Source organism: Odocoileus virginianus, unplaced genomic scaffold (genome assembly GCF_023699985.2).
Source record: "Odocoileus virginianus isolate 20LAN1187 ecotype Illinois unplaced genomic scaffold, Ovbor_1.2 Unplaced_Scaffold_8, whole genome shotgun sequence".
Classification (NCBI taxonomy): Eukaryota; Metazoa; Chordata; class Mammalia; order Artiodactyla; family Cervidae; genus Odocoileus; species Odocoileus virginianus.
In genome coordinates this window covers 122653-143361 of record NW_027224270.1, presented here as the reverse complement: position 1 = coordinate 143361, position 20709 = coordinate 122653, and the positions used below count along the sequence as shown (strand labels likewise).

The 20709-nt window shown below is 37.2% G+C and overlaps 1 protein-coding gene across 1 annotated transcript in view; it reads right to left on the bottom strand.

Moving 5' to 3' along the window:
* Positions 1-20709, bottom strand: part of FER (FER tyrosine kinase) — a 418591-nt gene that overhangs the window by 316568 nt on the left and 81314 nt on the right. Inside the window, exons 5-7 of the mRNA XM_070462680.1 lie at positions 13264-13447; positions 11078-11215; positions 10335-10454 (exon numbers count right to left, since the gene is read on the bottom strand). Of these exons, the coding sequence (XP_070318781.1) occupies positions 10335-10454; positions 11078-11215; positions 13264-13447 (442 nt within the window). The remainder of the gene's footprint in view (positions 1-10334; positions 10455-11077; positions 11216-13263; positions 13448-20709) is intronic.

The window sequence follows — 20709 nt, the reverse complement described above, 5'->3', positions numbered from 1 at the left end:
CCATAAAATATCTCCATTCACTCACTCATTCAACAAAGATGTTCATAAATCATCTGCAACATCTGACATCTAGCCAAGAATTCTGAAGACTCCAAGAGAAATGCAGTCCAATTTTTTCTTTGTTTCATAGTCACTACTGATCAGCAGTCTGACAGATTGCCAGTATGACTCTTATTTACAGAAAAATTCTCCAGAAGTCAAAAATTAATGATTCTCACTTCCAAACTAATGTAACCTTTCACAAAGGATAGGGTCACGGATCACTTAAACATAAAGGAATGCAAAACAAAAAGAAAAATATTTCTGAAGTTTTCTTTAATACCATTCCTTATTAATGCATTAGCACTTTTACATAGAACAAGAAAAAACATAGAACACAGGAAAACACAGGCCATAAAATATTAGCATTTTTAGACAGAGCTTTGAGAGTGTTCTATTATAAAACTATATAAAGCAATCTTGCTGTGGTTATTTAGTCACTAAATCATGTTCAACTCTTCTGCGACCCATGGACTGTAGCCCACCAGGCTTCTCTGTCCATGGGATTCTCCAGGCAAGAATATTGGAGTGAGTTGCCATTTCCTTCTCCAGGGGATCCTCCCAACCCAGGGATCAAACCCACATCTCCTGCTTGGCAGGTGGATTCTTTACCACTGAGCCACCAGGGAAGCCCTAAAGCAATGTTCAGTTCAGTTGTTCACTCGTGTCCGACTTTATGCGACTCCAATACTTTGGCCACCTGATGAGCCGACTCACTGGAAAAGACCCTTCTGCTGGGAAAGATTGAGGGTAGGCAGAGAAGGGGGTAGCAGAGGATGAGATGGTTGGATGGCATCACTGCCTCAATGGACATGAGTTTGAGTAAACTCTGGGAGCTGGTGATGGACAGGGAGGCCTGGCGTGCTGCAGTCCATGGGGTCACAAAGAGTCGGACACAACTGAGCGACTGAACTGAACTGAACTTATATAATATTGTAAATCAAGTATACTTCAAAAAGAAAACAGTACATAAAACTTACCATGCTCCTTCACTCATGCACGTACTCTTCCTAACAACACTATGAGTCGGGTGCCATTATTATTGTCATTTTATATTTCAAGGAAAATGAAGCATAAAAGGATTACAGAAACTGTCTCTTTTCACAAAGGTAATTAAGTCATATTGTCAGAATTCAGACTCAATCAACTCACTGTGTTAAGCTTATAACAGCTTTCAATACTTGTATGCTAAAGTTGTAGGAGAGGAATTTTCTATGTTAAAAGGTATATGCAAGTTGAATTTTTATATATATTGACAAAGTACTCTCCAGAAAGATTATACTTCTTTACGTTTCTGCCAACACTTTATAAGAAGGCTTATTTCTTCATAAGCTATTAAACACTGGGTACTATCAAATGATTTAATTCTTGCCAATCTGGTAGGTGAACTAACTTCTTTTTTAAAAATAGATATTTATTTGCACAGGATTACTAGTCATTTCTGTTTATTTTTTCAGAAACTATCTAATCATTTTATTCATTTATTTTTTATTAGCTATAATATTCCAACACCAACTACAAAATTAGCAAATCAATGTGTCAGGAAAAGGATCTAAGTTTAACTTTAATACACTAATATGGCAAAAAGAAATATTTTCATCTTCAGTTCACTTCAGTTCAGTTGCTCAGTCCTGTCCGACTCTTTGCGACCCCATGAACCGCAGCATATCAGGCCTCCCGGTTCATCACCAGTTTCCAAGTTTACTCAAACTTGTGTCTGTTGAGTCAGTGATGCCATCCAACCATCTCACCCTCTGTCGTCCCCTTCTCCTCCTGCCTTCAGTCATTCCCAGCATCAGTTCAGTTCAGTTCAGTCGCGCAGTCGTGTCCAACTCTTTGCACGCCAGGCCTCCCTGTCCATCACCAACTCCCGGAGTCCACCCAAACCCATGTCCACTGAGTCAGTGATGCCATCCAACCATCTCATCCTCTGTCATCCCCTTCTTCTCCTGCCCTCAATCTTTCCCAGCATCAGGGTCTTTTCAAATGAGTCAGTTCTTCGCATCAGGTGGCCAAAGGATTGGAGTTTCAGCTTCAATATCAGTCCTTCCAATGAATAATCAGGATTGATTTACTTTACAATGGACTGGTTGGATCTCCTTGCTGTCCAAGGGACTCTCAAGAGCCTGCTCCAACACAACAGTTCAAAAGCATCAGTTCTTCAGCACTTAGTTTTCTTTAGAGTCCAACTCTCACATCCATCCATGACTACCGGAAAAACCATTACTTTGACTAGACAGACCTCTGTCGGCAAAGTAATGTCTCTGCTCTTTAAGATGCTGTCTAGGTTGGTTTTAACTTTTCTTCCAAGATGCAAGCGTCTTAATTGCATGGCTGCAGTCACCATCTGCAGTGATTTTGGAGCCCCCAAAAATAAAGTCTCTCACTGTTTCCATTATTTCCACATCCAATGATGGGACCAGATGTCATGATCTTAGTTTTCTGAATGCTGAGTTTTAAGCCAACTTTTCCACTTTCCTCTTTCACTTTCATCAAGAGGCTCTTTAGTTCTTCTTCACTTTTTGCATAAGGGTGGTATCATCTGCACTTCTCAGGTTATTGATATTTCTCCCAGAAATCTTGATTCCAGCTTGTGCTTCATCCAGGCCAGCGTTTCTCATGATGTACTCTGCATAGAAGTTAAATCAGCAGGGTGACAATATACAGCCTTGACTTACTCTTTTTTCTATTTGGAAGCAGTCTGTTGTTCCATGACCAGTTCTAACTGTTGCTTCCTGACCTGCACACAGACTTCTCAGGAGGCAGGTCAGGTGGTCTGGTATTCCTGTCTCTTTAAGAATTTTCCACAGTTTGTTGTGCTCCACACAGTCAAAGGCTTTGGCGTAGTCAGTGAAGCAGAAATAGATGTTTTTCTGGAACTCTCTCACTTTTTCGAGGATCCAGCAGATGTTGGCAATCTGACCTCTGGTTCCTCTGCCTTTTCTAAATCCAGCTTGAACATCTAGAAGTTCTCGATTCACGTACTGTTGAAGCCTGGCTTGGAGAATTTTGAGCATTACTTTGCTAGCGTGTGAGATGAGTGCAATTGTGCAGTTGTTTGAACATTCTTTGGCATTGCCTTTCTTTGGGACTGGAATGAAAACTGACCTTTTCCAGTCCTGTGGCCACTGCTGAGTTTTCCAAATTTGCTGGCATATTGACTGCAGCACTTTCACAGCATCATCTTTTAGGATTTGAAATAGCTCAACTGGAATTCCATCACCTCTATTAGCTTTGTTTGTAGTGATGCTTTCCTAAGGCCCACTTGACTTCGCATTCCAGGACGTCTGGCTCTAGGTGAGTGATCACACCATCCTGATTATCTGGGTCGGGATGATCTTTTTTGCACAGTTCTTCTGTGCATTCCTGTCCCCTCTCCGTAGTATCTTCTGCTTCTGGCAGGTCCCTGGTGGACTTTCCTGGTGGCTCTGATGGTAAAGAGTCTGCCTACAATGTAGGAGATCTGGGTTCGATCCCTGGGTCAGGAAGATCTCCTGTAGAAGGAAATGGCAGCCAGGCAATTTTCTCGTCTGGAAAATCCCATGGACGGAGGAGCCTGGTAGGCTACAGTCCATGGGATCACAAAGAGTTGGACACGACTGAGCGACTTCACTTCTACTTTGACTTCTGTTAGGTTGATACCATTTCTGTCCTTTACTGTACCCATCTTTGCATGAAATGCTCCCTTATAATCTCTAATTTTCTTGAAGAGATCTCTAGTCTTTTCCAATCTATTGTTTTCCTCTATTTCTTTGCACTGATCACTGAGGAAGCCTTTCTTGTCTCTCCTTGCTATTCTTTGGAACTCTGCATTCCAATGGGTATATCTTTCTTCTTCTCTTTTGCCTTTCGCTTCTCTTCTTTTCACAGCCATTTGTAAGGCCTCCTCAGACAACCATTTTGTCTTTTTGCATTTCTTTTTCTTGGGGATGGTCTTGATCCCTGCCTCCTGTACAATGTCATGAACCTCTGTCCATAGTTCTTCAGGCACTCTATCAGATTTAATCCCTTGAATCTATTTCTCACTTCCACTGTGTAAGGAATTTGATTTAGGTCATACCTGAATGGTCTAGTGGTTTTCCATGCTTTCTTCCATTTAAGTTTGAATTTGGCAATAAGGAATTCATGATCTGCTGCCAAGTCACTTCAGTCATGTCCAACTCTGTGCGACCCCATAGACGACAGCCCACCAGGCTCCCCCGTTCCTGGGATTCTCCAGGCAAGAACACTAAGAGTGGGTTGCATTTCCTTCTCCAATGCATGAAAGTGAAAAGAAAAACGGAAGCCGCTCAGTCATGTCCGACTCCTAGTGACCCCATGGACTGCAGCCTACCAGGCTCCCCCATCCATGGGATTTTCCAGGCAAAAGTACTGGAATGGATTGCCATTGCCTTCTCCATTCATGATCTGAGCCACAGTCAACTCCCGGTCTTGTTTTTGCTGACTATATAGAGCTTCTCCATCTTTGGCTGCAAAGAATGTAATCAATCTGATTTTGGTGTTGACCATCTGATGATGTCCATGTGTAAAGTCTTCTCTTGTGTTGTTGGAAGAGGGTGTTTGCTATGACCAGTGCGTTCTCTTGACAAAACTCTATTAGCCTTTGCCCTGCTTCATTCTGTACTCCAAGGCCAAATTTGCCTGTTACTCCAAATGTTTCTTGACTTCCTACTTTTGCATTCCAGTCCCCTGTAATGAAAATGACATCTTTTTTGGGTGTTAGCTCTAGAAGGTCTGGTTAGTCTTCAGAAAACCATTCAATTTAAGCTTCTTCAGCATTCCTGGTCGGGGCGTAGACTTGGATTACTGTGATATTGAATGGTTTGCCTTGGAAACAAACAGAGATCATTCTGTCATTTTTGAGATTGCATCCAAGTACTGCATTTTGGACTCTTTTGTTGACTATGATGGCTACTCCATTTCTTCTAAGGGATTCCTGCCCACAGTAGTAGATCTAATGGTCATCTGAGTTAAATTCACCCATTCTAGTCCATTCTAAATCACTGATTCCTAAAATGTCAATGTCACTCTTGCCATCTCCTGTTTGACCACTTCCAATTTGCCTTGATTCATGGACCTAACATTCCAGGTTCCTATGCAGTATTGCTCTTTACAGCATCGGACTTTGCTTCCATCACCATCACATCCACAGCTGGGTGTTGTTTTTGCTTTGGCTCTGTCTTTTCTTTCCTTCTGGAGTTATTTCTCCACTGATCTCTGGAAGCATACTGGGCATTTACCGACCTGGGGAGTTCATCTTTCAGTGTCCTATTTTTTTTGCCTTCCCATACTGTTCATGGGGTTCTCAAGGCAAGAACACTGAAGTGGTTTGCCATTCCCTTCTCCAGTGGACCATGTTTTGTCAGAACTTCTCCACCATGACCCGTCTGTCTTGGGTGGCCCTACACGGCATGGCTCATAGTTTCATTGAGTTAGACAAGGCTGTGGTCCATGTGATTAGATTGGTTAGTTTTCTGTGACTGTGGTTTTCAGTCTGTCTGCCCTCTGATGGAGAAGGATAAGAGGCTATGGAAGCTTCCTGATGGGAGAGACTGACTGAGGGGGAAACTGGGTCTTGTTCTGATTGGCAAGACCATGCTCAGTAAATCTTTAATAAATCTTTCAGGTTGCATTACATTAAAATATACATATATACACACATATACATACATATATATTTTTTAATGGAACTGAATTATTTTAACAGTGCCTACAGACACAGTGAATAACTCATTCAGTGAATAAAATCCGTGAGGATATTCTAGTCCTAAACTCGGAATCTGAATTATACACTGTTCATTGAAATGTAGCTAAAGCTTTACGCCAGTAAGATGTAAGCAATTAAATCTTCTATCACATTATCAAAGATTTATTATCTCTAATTTATTTAATTTTTGTTCACTGCTTCATCACCATAATTAAGAAATAATGATTTATGAATAACTAGCTTTAGCTCTAATTATACCCTAAAAAGCAATAGAACAAATTCTTCTTTGGCCACAAAATCTCTTACTTTATATATGCTTAAAACAGTTAGCAATTTTTAATTTTACCACATAACACTCCAATATCTATATGTTCATTCTTTCTTGGTATATTAAAATAAATTGTCAATTGTAGCCTAAAGTCCTTGAAAGTATTAAACCTGGCAACCTTAAACACACAGTAAGTATATTTTGATGGGGCAATATAATGGTTTAAAAACACAAGAGTAATTTATGCCATGTTCATTTACCAAGCAGCACTGGAATTAAGGAATGGAATTTATCACTGCACAAGAATTGAGAAACTCTACCATCCATTTTATGACATGCATTCAACTCCATTGTTAAGAGTACAATTCTTCAACCTCAGCATTATTGATATTTTTGCCAGATAACTCGTTGTAGGAGGCTGTCCTACAGCCTGTGAACTGTAGGATGATTAGCAGCAGGCATGGTCTCTACCTTACCATCTGATAAATGAAAATGTCTCAGACATTGTCACATGTCCCTTGAGAAGAACTGCCCAGCGAGAACCGCGGGTTTAGAGACAGCTGGCGCCACAACACAGAGTCACAGTGAGTCTTCTGTGAAGGGCATCCAACCTGGAGGAACAGATTCTTCAAGAACCACATCACACCCTCTTGGAAAGACCCACTAGTGCAGGGTACACCCACTGCACCATTCCTCTCATCAACAGTCAGTCCACCACAGCTGTTAAGCCTTCAGCTTGAGGGAGATAATTCAACAAGCATTTGCTAGCTTCTTCAACCCCATCCAGCCAACTTAAAACACATTAACCCTTACTAACAGCTAGTCCCAGGATCCTACCACTTAGTTAATTATTTGTAAATGCTACATTACTGAACAGTAGAAGGGAGACTCTTTGATTATATTAGATAGGGATTTTTTGCTAAATCTTTTGAGGTAAAATTTTATTATATTATACCAGATGATATAACATGTCCAAAACTGAAGAGAAAATAAGAAAACTTCCAGCTGTAGTTTTCACACAGGGGTAGGTACATACAACACTTACCAACAAATTTAAGTTTCTTTGTGTCACTCCTGAACAAAATCAGGAGACAGATTAAATATCATTGTTGTTGTTGTTAAGTCACCAACTCATGTCTGACTCGTTGCAACCCCATGGACTGAAGCCTGCCAGCCTTCTCTGTCCATGGGATTTCCCAGGCGAGAATAATGGAGTGGAGTGCCATTTCCTTCTCCACGGGATCTTTCTGATCCAGGAATTGAACCCATGTTTCCTGCATTGGCAGGCAGATTGTTTACTACTGAGCCACAGAGAAGTCCTAAATTTACTTTAACAGAAGAATGCCTTAATTATGTTTTCTAATGTTTGAAAAGAAAAAAAATAAGATTTCTCAAAACCCTTTTAAAATTTTATGCAGTAGTAACAAAAAGTGGAAAAGAAACTGATATAAGAGCCTGTAAGTTCAGTTCAGTCACTCAGTTGTGTCTGACTCTTTGTGACCCTAACCCAGTGGACTGCAGCATGCCAGGCCTCCCTGTCCATCACCAACTCCCGGAGCTTGCTCAAACTCATGTCCATTGAGTCGGTGATGCCATCCAACCATCTCATCCTCTGTCGTCCCCTTCTCCTCCCACCTTCAATCTTTCCCAGCATCAGGGTCTTTTCCAGTGAGTCAGTTCTTTGCATCAGGTGGCCAAAGTATTGGAGTTTCAGCTTCAACATCAGTCCTTCCAATGAATATTCAGGACAGATTTCCTCTAGGATGGACTGGTAGGATCTCCTTACAGTCCAAGGGGCTCTCAAGAGTCTTCTCCAACACCACAGTTCAAAAGCATCCTTCTTTGGCATTCAGCTTTCTTTAGAGTCCAACTCTCACATCTATCCATGATACTGGAAAAACCATAGCTTTGACTAGACGGATATAGTAATGTCTCTGCTTTAAATACGCTGTCTAGGTTGGTCATAACTTTTCTTCCAAGGAGCAAGCATCTTTTAATTTCATGACTGCAGTCACCATCTGCAGTGATTTTGGAGCCCCCAAAAATAAAGTCTCTCACTGTTTCCATTGTTTCCCATCTATTTGCCATGAAGTGATGGGACCAGATGCCATGATCTTAGTTTTCTAAATGTTGAGTTTTAAGCCAACTTTTCCACTCTCCTCTTTCACTTTCATCAGAGGCTCTTTAGTTCTTCTTCACTTTCTGCCATAAGGGTGGTGTCATCTGCACTTTTCAGGTTATTGATATTTCTCCCAGAAATCTTGATTCCAGCTTGTGCTTCATCCAGGCCAGCGTTTCTCATGATGTACTCTGCATAGAAGTTAAATCAGCAGGGTGACAATATACAGCCTTGACTTACTCTTTTTTCTATTTGGAAGCAGTCTGTTGTTCCATGACCAGTTCTAACTGTTGCTTCCTGACCTGCACACAGACTTCTCAGGAGGCAGGTCAGGTGGTCTGGTATTCCTGTCTCTTTAAGAATTTTCCACAGTTTGTTGTGCTCCACACAGTCAAAGGCTTTGGCGTAGTCAGTGAAGCAGAAATAGATGTTTTTCTGGAACTCTCTCACTTTTTCGATGATCCAGCAGATGTTGGCAATTTGATCTCTGGTTCCTCTGCCTTTTCTAAATCCAGCTTGAACATCTGGAAGTTCTCGATTCACGTACTGTTGAAGCCTGGCTTGGAGAATTTTGAGCATTACTTTGCTAGCGTGTGAGATGAGTGCAACTGTGTGGTAGTTTGAGCATTCTTTGGCATTGCCTTTCTTTGGGACTGGAATGAAAACTGACCTTTTCCAGTCCTGTGGCCACTGCTGAGTTTTCCAAATTTGCTGGCATAGAGTGCGGCACTTTCACAGCATGATTTTTTAGGATTTGAAATAGCTCAACTGGAATTCCATCACCTCTATTAGCTTTGTTTGTAGTGATGCTTCCTAAGGCCCACTTGACTTCGCATTCCAGGATGTCTGGCTCTAGGTGAGTGATCACACCATCATGATTATCTGGGTTGTGAAGATCTTTTTTGTATAGTTCTTCTATGTATTCTTGCCACCTCTTCTTAATATCTTTTGCTTCTGTTAGGTCCATACCATTTCTGTCCTTTATTGTGCCCATCTTCACATGAAATGTTCCCTTGGTATCTCTAATTTTCTTGAAGAGATCTCTTGTCTTTCCCATTCTATTGTTTTCCTCTATTTCTTTGCATTAATCACTGAGGAAGGCTTTCTTATCTCTCCTTGCTATTCTTTGGAACTCTGCATTCAAATGGATATATCTTTCCTTTTCTCCTTTGCCTTTAGCTTCTCTTCTTTTCTCAGCTATTTGTAAGGCCTCCTCATTTGCATTTCTTTTTCTTGGAGATGGTCTTGATCCCTGGATCCTGTACAAGGTCAGGAACCCCCATCCATAGTTCATCATGCACTCTATCAGATCTAATCTCTTGAATCTATTTGTCACTTCCACTGTTTAATCGTAAGGGATTTGATTTAGGTCATACCTGAATGGTCTCACGGTTCTCCCTACTTTCTTCAATTTAAGTCTGAATTTGGCAATACAGAGTTCATGATCTGAGCCACGCCCAGATACACACACAAGCTCCCAGTCTTGTTTTTGCTAACTATATAGAGTTTCTCCATCTTCGGCTACAAAAATATAATCAATCTGATTTTGGTAGTGACCATCTGTTGATATTCATGTATAGAGTCTTCTCTTGTGTTGCTGGAAGAGGGTGTTTGCTATGACCAGTGCATTCTCTTGCCAAAAATGTTATTAGCTTTTGCCCTTCTTCATTCTGCACTCCAAGGCCAAATAATAGTCTATAACAGTTATAATAGTCTATAACAGTCTATAATAGTCTATAAGTGTTTTAACAGCCTATAACAGAAGACATTTCTGCTTAAAGTGAAAACTCAAAAGTCAAATTTTTATACTAAATGCTTCTGACATCTGTCAAGTCTCTTTTTATCTCTAATACCCACTGTCCTCATTTCCAAATATCTCTGCCATTTAGAGGATGAAATGGGGTTAAAAAATTATATAAATTTTTGAAAAAATAAAACATTATTCTAATATTCTCATGTCATTAATAACTGGGCAAATGAATGTAACATCACACAGAATTTTTATTTTCAGAATTACCAAAATTAGTGATGATAATGGGTAAAATTAACATATTTCTCAAAACATTTCACTTTGACCAAACAAAAATCAGTTCATTTTTAATTCTTTTCATTACTTTCAAGAAAACAAAAATTGGAATTTTAAATCTGATAAACTATAAATAATAACACATATTTAAGCTTCAGATTTTCTAAATACTTACATTACTTGCAAACTTTCTGCTGTTAAATTATTCCACATAATCTCATTTGCCTGTAGATTTTCATTTTCTTCTAGTAAGGAAGTATCAAACTCAATTTCTTGCTCCTTAGCAGCTGTTGTTCTGGTAAAGCATGCCAAATAATTTTGATCAATATGAATACCCTATCATAATATGTCTTAGTATACAATAAAAGCAGAATATTTGTTATTATTTAAAATTATGTTAACAAAGTAAAGCAAAAATAAATAGTATAAATCAAACTAAACCTTAGGCCTCAAAGACCTAGTCAAGTTATTTCAGCTTAGTTTCCTCATTTGTAGAATATGGATATTAATGTGCTTTATTCCATCCTCAATGATAATTAAGATAAAATAAGATGATGCATACATGAAAACAAATGTAGTATCACTATAATAAAGTTTAACACAAACAGAAAACAATAGGTTTATTATTATTACATAATTGTTAAAAAGAAAATATTACTTCAAGGATTAAATATAGGGTTTAAACAATGATGTAGTAACAACTGAAAAACTTTTAAAGAGCATTATATAAATTAAATATCAACAGTTATAAAATCACTGAGAAAGGACTCTGAAAATAATTAAAAACAAATTAATAGGAAACAGCCTATGTCCTAACAAAGTTCATCAATACTTCTTACTTTAATTCATTAAATAACACATGTCAAAAAATAATACTGTCAAAAATACTGAAAGAAGAATGAAAGTATCTATACATACCTGTGAACATCTATGAAATTGTTGTATTCTGTGCTAGGGTCTATCTGTTCAACTGACATTTGAATCTCTTTATGAACGTTCACTATTTCCTCTGTAACAAGACTAGTTATCTGGCTGTATTCATCAAATATACCTTTTCTGAAAAGAAGAGGAAAGGTTTAGAACATTTTAAAGTTTTATCAGGGAAACACAGGCCCAGAAAGGGTTTAGAACGATAAAAACGAGAAATGTAATGCCACCACAGATGGTGGCTCCGTGCACCACCTTATTTCATTTACCTGGATAGTGAAGTAAACGGAGTATAAAAATGTATGAATTAACAATTTACATTTGATGTAATAGAATAATTGCAAATGATCTACATTACATTTTTCAACATCTAAATAACATACAAAAATATAAGCCTGAACTGATCCCTTCCTACTCCTAAACAGTACCACAGACACGCCGACCCCGTCGCGTGAGCTGTGGGTCAGGTCCTGAGTCCGTGATGTTGCTTCCACTGTGGGCAGCTTCCTCACAAGCCCCACCTCCTGGGCCTTCTCTTGCTCCTGGGCCTCTGTTCTTTCCCAGATTGTACTCAGAGTTTAGCTGGCTTATATCTCCAGTGACCTCTCCATCTCTGCTGACCTCCAGTCAGTCGCAAAAACGATCATAACTGTTATCAGCCTAATGGAATAAGTGCAAAAAGAAAACCATTCTGTTGCAAAGACCCTAATCCTCAACTTGATAATGCCATGCTGTAAAAATATACAACTGCTCATCAGTAGCCTTAAAAAGTGTAGATAGACATGTTTACCCTTTATGTACCCAAATAAATATAAGGGCCTAATTTTCTTTTCCAAAATCATCACTCACAAAAAGGAATCCTTTAAAAATCTCTCTTATTTTGAAGAATTCTTTTACTTCATTTTGAATAGTCAAATACTATTTGGGTAAAAAAACAAAAAAATTAAATTAAAAATGCTTCAGGCAATGCTAATTTTGAATGATTACAGAAATCACCTGATAGATACAATTGAAAGAAAAGAGTGAGGTATAACAATTTAATTCAGATTTAGTAAATATCCTTGGGGCCTCACAGTTGGAAGTACTGGATGATATGAATGCAAATGAGCCTCTCTAGATAATTCTTATAAAGTAATACAGTAGTGGTTATGATGTTAACACTCATCTTTAAGACAAATTGGGGAAAAAAGGCAGAAATCTCCTAATGTTATATGAATGAGTACTTGTGACAAAGGATTCAATTTTAGTGATATTATATTTTTAATGCCAGATCTAAAAAAATTTACTAGACAGTAAAGATAATACACTTGTAAAACTATTAAATGTCTCTAAAGGATGTTCTCATGATGGTAAAAATACTGTTACTGAACATGCATATGAGGAATTTGAAAAAACATTGATTCATAAAATGAAAATAGGAAAGGAAATGTTTATAAGTCAATAATATATAATTTAAAGAAGACATAACTAATTAAATATTTTAAGTAGGCATTTCACTATTTTATCAACACCCTTAAACACTGACATATTCAAGTTGACTAAAATCACTTTATCCTTTATTGGAAAAATGGGGACTCACCAGCATTAATAATGAGATGAAGTCTACCAGAGGGTGGTGTACTGAATCGATATGTATGGTAAACATGTATGCGTTTGAATTACTAACCAACACTGTTAGTTCCTTGAAGGCAAAAACTGTGCCCTACTCATCTCCACATCCCCAAGCACCAGTGCACTTTGCATGCAGACGATTTCAATAAACATTTGTTCACTGTAATCTCATACAACTAGAAGCATGCAAATAAATAAATAATTTCCTTTGGGCTTAGCAGAGGCTCAAGATTTAAATCTTCAGTGGTCTACAGATAGATATCCACTTCTTAATGCTTATCAAAATAATGATTTCTTTTTTTTTTTTCATTTAAATTTCCAGCTAACTGGAGCAAAACTAAAACATACAGAAAGAAGAGTGAGTGAGCATGAGATGAAGGGATACCAGACAGGAAAATCAAGAAGACCCAAGGGAGAAGAGGTCTGAAACACCTCTGAGCTAGTCCAGCGATGCCACTTACAAAACAAAGACAAATTTTACAGGAAACTTTTAACTAGGAGGAAAAAAAGCAATGCTACAATCATTTCAGGAAGGGCTTTTATATCAAACGGGAAATGAAGCTTACAGTGCTTTTATCATTTCTTCTTGCATCTTTTGTAAGGAATCGAGAAGCAGAGGAAGTGTAGTGTCATAATACTGGTTCTGATGAAGCTGTGCCCCTTTCAATGCCAACACATACTGATTATGCAACATATGGAGTTTCATTGTGGCTTTGTCGTAACGTTCCTTAGCCTTTTCAGTTTCTTTCCCTGAAAAAAAAAAAAAAGTTGAATAAAGTTAGGAGATAGTTTTAAAAGTTCTATCTTCACTATATGCAAACTGAGTTACCACTGATTCATGTTATCTCATACATCTTATGAATAATCAAAAGGCTACTGAGCACATACTGTGTTTACCTATCAGGACTCTGTACAAAGGATGCTCTGAAGCAGGCGTACCCTGCAGGAGATGTTTGATGAATAAAGGTCAATATACAATTTTTTTGAAAAACTGTACAGATACATGCTCCTTCTCATCTTCAAGGAGCTTACACCAAATTGGAATGACAGTGCACGTGAAACTGCATAACCAAGAAAACAAGAAAGTTTGTGAATAATGTTAAATTTGAAGGTCTACTTTTGAGATGTCAATAAAGACCAGGGAAGTCAGAGGAGACTCTGTGGAGAAAACAAACCTTAAAAAATGAGGCAAGTCTGGAAAAGTGTAAGAAAGACAGGAAAGACAATAGTTCCTTCACCTCACTCTCTCTCCATTTCTTCCTTCATTTCATTCAATAAATATTATTAACTGCTCATCCCCAAGAACTGGGCTAGATATTGGGAATTCTGCATTTCACAAAACAGAGTCTTTGACAACAGCCCATGGTTGGATGATTTGAACTACTGAGTGAAAACATGGAGAGAATAAGCAGTGTTACATAGGCAAGCAAAGAAATAGCTCAAAGATAGCAAGTTTTGAGAAAATGAAGGAAATAAGCTGTATAGCTAAGACTGTTTTAGGTTGTGAACGACTTGAAAATCAATCAGAGAAATTTAGACTTGATACAGAAGAAGTCTAGAAGATGACAAAGTAATAACTTAAAAATTTATATGATTCCCTTTCTAAAATCATTCAGAAAATATTTACAGGTTGGCAATATAAATGAGCGAAGATATAAACAAATAAAATTTTTAATCAGATCTTCAGTTTTTGAAGCAAATGGAACAAATATTTCTTATCAATTATCTAGACTTCATAAAAGTTTTTGCCCTCTATCCAAGGAGAGCTCACCAAACGAATCCTTCCCCCCAAATAAATCTTATGTTGAGAATTCTTGACGCCGGAGGCTTTTCTCTGCTCCCACTCTGTTTAGGCTCAGCACCCGCTTGGGTGCTCCCTATAGACAGGGGTCTGAAAAGTATCTCCTGTTGGAGAAAGTCCCCAGCCCAGGGCCAAAAGCAGAGAACAAACCAGAGTTTTTGCAGAGAGGAGACATCAGACTTCCTCAGGCAGACCAACAGAACTGGAACAATTCTGTCTTTCTCATCACTGCTGCTAATTCTGACGGCAAGGAACCACACTCAGCTGGTGAAAAAGCACACAAATTCTTCCAGCAAACTGGCATGTCTCAATCACCAACAAATTCTCGTGTTTCCAAAGACTAGGGCCGCCACTGACTCCTCCAGGGAAGCTGCACACAACACGGCGGGGCTTCGGTTACAGACATCAGCTCATTCATGCACACGAGGATGTTTTAATGATTATCCAAATTATTCACAAAATACTTCCCTGGATAACCTATTCACTTTATAACATAAAGAACTTGTTGATGAGAAAATAATCTAATCACTAGAAGGTCTTTCCTAAGCCCTTTCAGAGCTGACTGGAAGGAGGTCCTAATACTACAGCAGGCATATAGGTGCAAACATATTAATTCAGTTCTGATCTGAAGAGATCAGAAAAAGGTAACACCAGCTATCAGAGAAGTAGGTTTTCTTACTTTTTGATCACAACACACAGGATAATGTATTATATGCCATGAACTAGTAAATAATCACATAAATTTTAAAATATATAACTAAAATAAGAAATTCATTTAAAAAATTCTTACCCTTATTAAGAAGGATGCTGTGATTTTTAAAAAAAAATCATCTGAATTTTTAATTTTAAAAATATTCATTCAGAAACCAATAAATTTTTGTCCTCTGTTAATATAAATTCCTAAAGTGGTTGTAACTTACTCTGCATGACATGAAGGTTAATTTTTTAACTTAGCAATTAATAAGACACTTCAGTAATAATAATCACAAATGATTTTAAACATTCTTAGGAACACATCTGCTTACACGTTCAGTTACTTTAATCATTTCTTCATTGAATATCCTGTATAAATAATTTGCCCATAAACATTGCTACTTAACAAACTTCTTGCAGAAATACATTTCTAAAAAACTCTCCAAAAGCCAGTACAATTGATACATCTATGATCAGTCCTGCAGCCTTGTTCTAAAATAACAACCCCCTTTTCTACCAACCAACACAACTCAGGCAGACTCCCATACAAAGCTGTCACCCAAGATCTAAATTGTAAACCCAATCAAACAGGAACAGATCTTTCAGCTGGGAGCTAAGTCACCTTAATGCCTCAACACCTGCTGCAGTGAAGGTCCATGAACATTTGCTGCAGAAGTTGCCAGAGCAGCCCTTTTTCTAAGGTCCTTTTCTTAGAGTTGGTTCTGTTTGGGTTTGGTTTGGTTTCATCATTTTTAGGCAGGTTCATGGTGCTCTTACTTGATAGTCAACAAATTCTGACAACAGACATGTCAAAATTTCACGTACAATTAGGCAGTTAAATTAACTCCAAGTAATAAAGAAGTCTTATAGAGGCCACATGTCCATAATCAGAAAACAAGGCAGCACTATTTGAGGACTATATTCTAATTGCATTCTAATTGAATTCTAATTTGTTTATTTTTATTATAAGTTTAAAGTTTGTTGATTTTTATTGTAAGCTTAAAATTATAACTAGCAAATTCAATGATTCCATATTTTACTTCCCTCCTTAAAAAATAGTGTTTTTTGTATAAACTCTATTATTCCCAATTAATTACTCAGATTTTTTGAGTGTAACTTCAGGAGTTAAGCTTTCCACACACACATTTTCATGGAGACATTTAAACCACCCATCTGTCCTCCTATCTGCACAGATTTTTAAGCTGCACATGACCCATCTGTCTTTCTAGCTGGTGTAGAAATGATTCACGAAATACACCACACTTGGCTCACTAAGATTTTATAATCCAAAATAATATTAGAAAACTTGAGAACGTCTCAGTTAATTTTTTTCTCTTGATCAGATACAGTGTATGACCAACAATCTGAAGAAGGGTATCATAGCCAAAGTCTATAAACAGCCTACCAGCAGTTGTCTGCAAATTTAGAAAATGATTAAAAGCCTTTGAAGACATCCAAGGTAGAATCCATTATATTAAAACAATAATAATAATACATAACATGCAAATTTCATTTAAAATAGCTTTGGGTGTAAAGCTGAAATAAATCAGAGGAATGTCTTAGTATAGTTTGTTGTCCTCTATGCTCACAGACACTCGTGTACTTGGTTATACTTATGCATGCACCCTATACTTCCTCCCTTGTAGATATTAATAAAAAGTTTCAAAAACATCAAAAACATGCCATGATTTGAAAAGAGTCTACTGTACTTTTACCTGATTTGTTTTAAAAAAATATTTAGGGTTTCAAAGAGACTATGTAAGTAAATTCGAGAAATAGTAATACTGTGTGAAAACCAGTTATAACTAAATTTTTTTAAATTCTATTCACTTAACAAAATATATTACAAAAAATTATGCACCATGATTCCTGCTGCATAGCATTTTAGTTCAGAATATCTCAGATCAACACTATACTTTCCTAACTTTTAAATAACCATACCTTAGCTTAAAATTAATGTGAACTACACACAGTGAATAAATCCTAATGACAGACACAGAATCATACCTCTGTTGATGCATGCTTTTATTTTTTTTTAATGACAAGAAGCACTGAAGCAGGGCATGGAGTCATTCTATGTGTCAATTAACAGGGAGGAAAACATCCAATTTTTCCTCCTCCACATAACAAAATTCACAGAGAGACTAAATTACAATTCTTTTTCCTCCACTTGTTGACAAATCCATTTAATGTTTATAATAACACAGTGTGTACACACCATGTCGTGCCACAAACAATATTACGAAGCTAGCAAAACTCAATTACGGATGTTTGACATTTACAGGAGACAGGCTAGACTAGTCATTAAGTTAGTCTAGAAAGTCAAGTATTTTTTATTAAAAACCTCTGAAGCATTTACCATTTGTTAAATATTATGGTGAAAAGCCTCCGGGTAACAAATGAGAAGTGATTATTTTCCAAAAGTAAAGACTACTTGCCTGCAAGTAGTCTCTGCTTTGATGTGGATAAATAAACGTTTTACCACCTTACATTTTTCCTTTCTTTCAAAACATTCCTCCTCAACTATACAATACTTATTGCTCTGAGTAAGAAGAACATGAACAAGAATTCGTCTTAACTTACAAGTTACTTGGCCCAAATATCTGCATGTGTTTTTTTCTCATGGAAGCTAAAGTAGGAACAAGTATGCTATGTGGGAACAATGAAAAGGCTATCTACTCAGTGATGTTCTGACAATAACAAAGTTAAGAAGTCACTTTTCATCTCGGTTTCTCCTTTGATTAGCTGTACAATCCAAGCAAGTCATTTAATATAAATTTCAGCTTCTAATTTTTAATCCTGGGAGTTAAATTGTCTGCCCTACTCAATCCACTGGGTTGTGATGGAAATTAAATGGAAGAAAATTGCCAAACGCACAGTTAATGACAAAGAAGACAGAATTCGGAGAGCTGAAAACAGCCTTTTTGATTATATGCTCCTATAAAGTATTAAAAAATGTAAGAGATGCATCCATACTAGTATAACAAAATTTTATGTATCAATCAAGAAATATTTATTGAAAAACATCACAGGTTTTAAACTGTTCAAAGAACTAAAATAGTGATATTTAAAAATTCAATATAAAGAGCAAGTTCCCTAGCTCTGTGCAATATCATTTCCTTGTACATAGTGACTGCTAGATGCAATTGACCCACAGTCTTTTAATAACCTACATATTGAATGGTATTTCATGGTAAATCTATATTCTATAATAACAATGCTATGACTGGGGGGATTCTGAGTAGCTACAATATGGGCAGCAGCATAATTCTGAATCTCCCACATATTATCTAAAAACATAATAAAGAACAAAAAGAAAAACAAATAAAACCTGCACCCTCAGTATAACAGAGAATGTTCAAAGTTTAAATTTGCAGTGCGTATAACATCAAATCTTTGAAAATGATCTTGCATCCTCCCACTGCAAGCCTTCATGGGCACCAAAGACTGTTCTGAGGGCAAAAAAGGGGAAATAAAAAGAAAAATGCACTGAAGAGAAAAGAGAGGCGTACGAGAGCTAGCAGTATGCCTAAGACTCATCTAAAACCACATGAGAATAAGGAGGTCTACCCTACCTGTGAAAACACTGAAAAAGGGTAATGGCTGATCACAGAACTGACCTCAAGAAAGGGACTTGAAAATGCACGTGAAAGACAAGGGAGGCAGTCTTGGAAAGGTGACTCTTCAGAGAAAGAAACGGTTAAGATGAAAGAACTCTGAGAAGGGAAAGAAGAAAAAATCCTACAGAAAAACAACTAAAAATAAAAGGACGCATATTTCTGTCACGAAAATGAAAGGTATGAGATTGTACCCTACTCGGCAAGGTAAAAAGTTGGGTTGCCTCAATTTCATGGATGCGGGCAAAAGACACAAGACTCTTGGGACAGAGACAAAGGACAGTTTATTTCTCAGTTTGTTTATGAGTAGCTAGAATATCATCATTTATAGAAAAAAAGACTATAAACAGTCAAACAACAACCAACAGACTCACAGAAAACGTATGTCCCATGTATAATAGAAAAAGGGCTATTCACTGTAATATATCTTTAAATTCTTTAAATTACAGGGGAAAAAATCAAATTTCAATTTTAAAAAAAGGGCAAAAGAATTCACTAAAAATTACTTTTAAATGGCCTTTAAAATAAATAAGTAAATAAATGGCCTTTAAAGATATGAAAAGATGGTCAAGCTCACTTATAGTAGAAGAAATGTAAATCAAAATAACCTACCAAATTAAAAAACACTGTTCTAACAACGATATGGAGAAACTTATACACAGTTGGTGGGAATGTAAATTGGTATAATTTTTATAGAAGGTAATCTGACAATATCTAACAAAACTACATACACATTTATATTGTTACCCTACATTCACACTTCTAGAAGTTTATACTTAAGATATTGCTTCAAAAATAAAGATATTACTTCAACAATTAAAAAAAAAAAACTTTATGTACAAGTTTATTCAGGTAGTAGTGTAAATAACTGAAAAAACTGAAATGTGCCCATACATAGGAAAGTGCCTGAATAACTTATAATGAAGTGGTATGCAGGGGTTAAAAAGAATAACAAAGAAATTTACAAACTGAAATATTGTAACCTTTTAGGACATAATGTCAGGTGGAAAATCAAAATAAAAAAGCATATCATAATACTATGATTTCTGTATAAGAAAGAAGCAGAAATGAGGAAGATAACGGTTCTCTAAGTATATAGTTCTATACAGTCCTGACTTTTAGAACCATTAATGTCTAACCATTAACAAAATAAGTAAAGAAAGTCAACTAGGGTAAGAGAGGAAGAGCATCTTAAAATGGGACACAATAGAAACAAATGTGGTGCTAGAAAAGACCCTTGAGAGTCCACTGGACTCCATGGAGGTCAAACTAATCAATCATAAAGGAAATCAACCCTGAATATTCTTTGGAAGGACAGATGCTGAAGGTGAAGCTCCAACATTTCAGCCATCTGATGTGAAGGGCCAACTCATCGGAAAAGACCCCAATGCTGAGAAAGATTGAAGGTGGGAGGAGAAGGGGACGACAGAGGATGAGACGGTTGGACGGCATCACCGACTCAATGGACATGAGTTTGAGCAAGCTCCAGGAGATGGTGAAGGACAAGGAAGCCTGGAATGCTGCAGTCCATGGGGTCGCAAAGAGTCAGAATGACTGAGCAACTGAACAACAAGAACCAAGCTGTATTTCCCAGTCTGTAATGTAAAGAGTGGGGAGTAAAAAGATTAACCCAAGTCATTTTACAAACAATATCTGACCACAGTGGAAGACAAAAGGCAAAAAGAGGTCTAAACAAATACTGAACTACAGTAAGTAGGTTTCTTTTTTTCAGTGGCATAAGTTAGCAATTCTGAAATCACCTTTTAGGACTGAACAGGTAAGTACACTGTGAATAATAGCAGCCAGGTTTCTCACTGTCAAAGCAGGAGATTGCAAATACGTAAATAGGAAAAGACAGAACGAACTGTTTGGGGTTTGAGTAGAATTGGAAGTAGCAATGT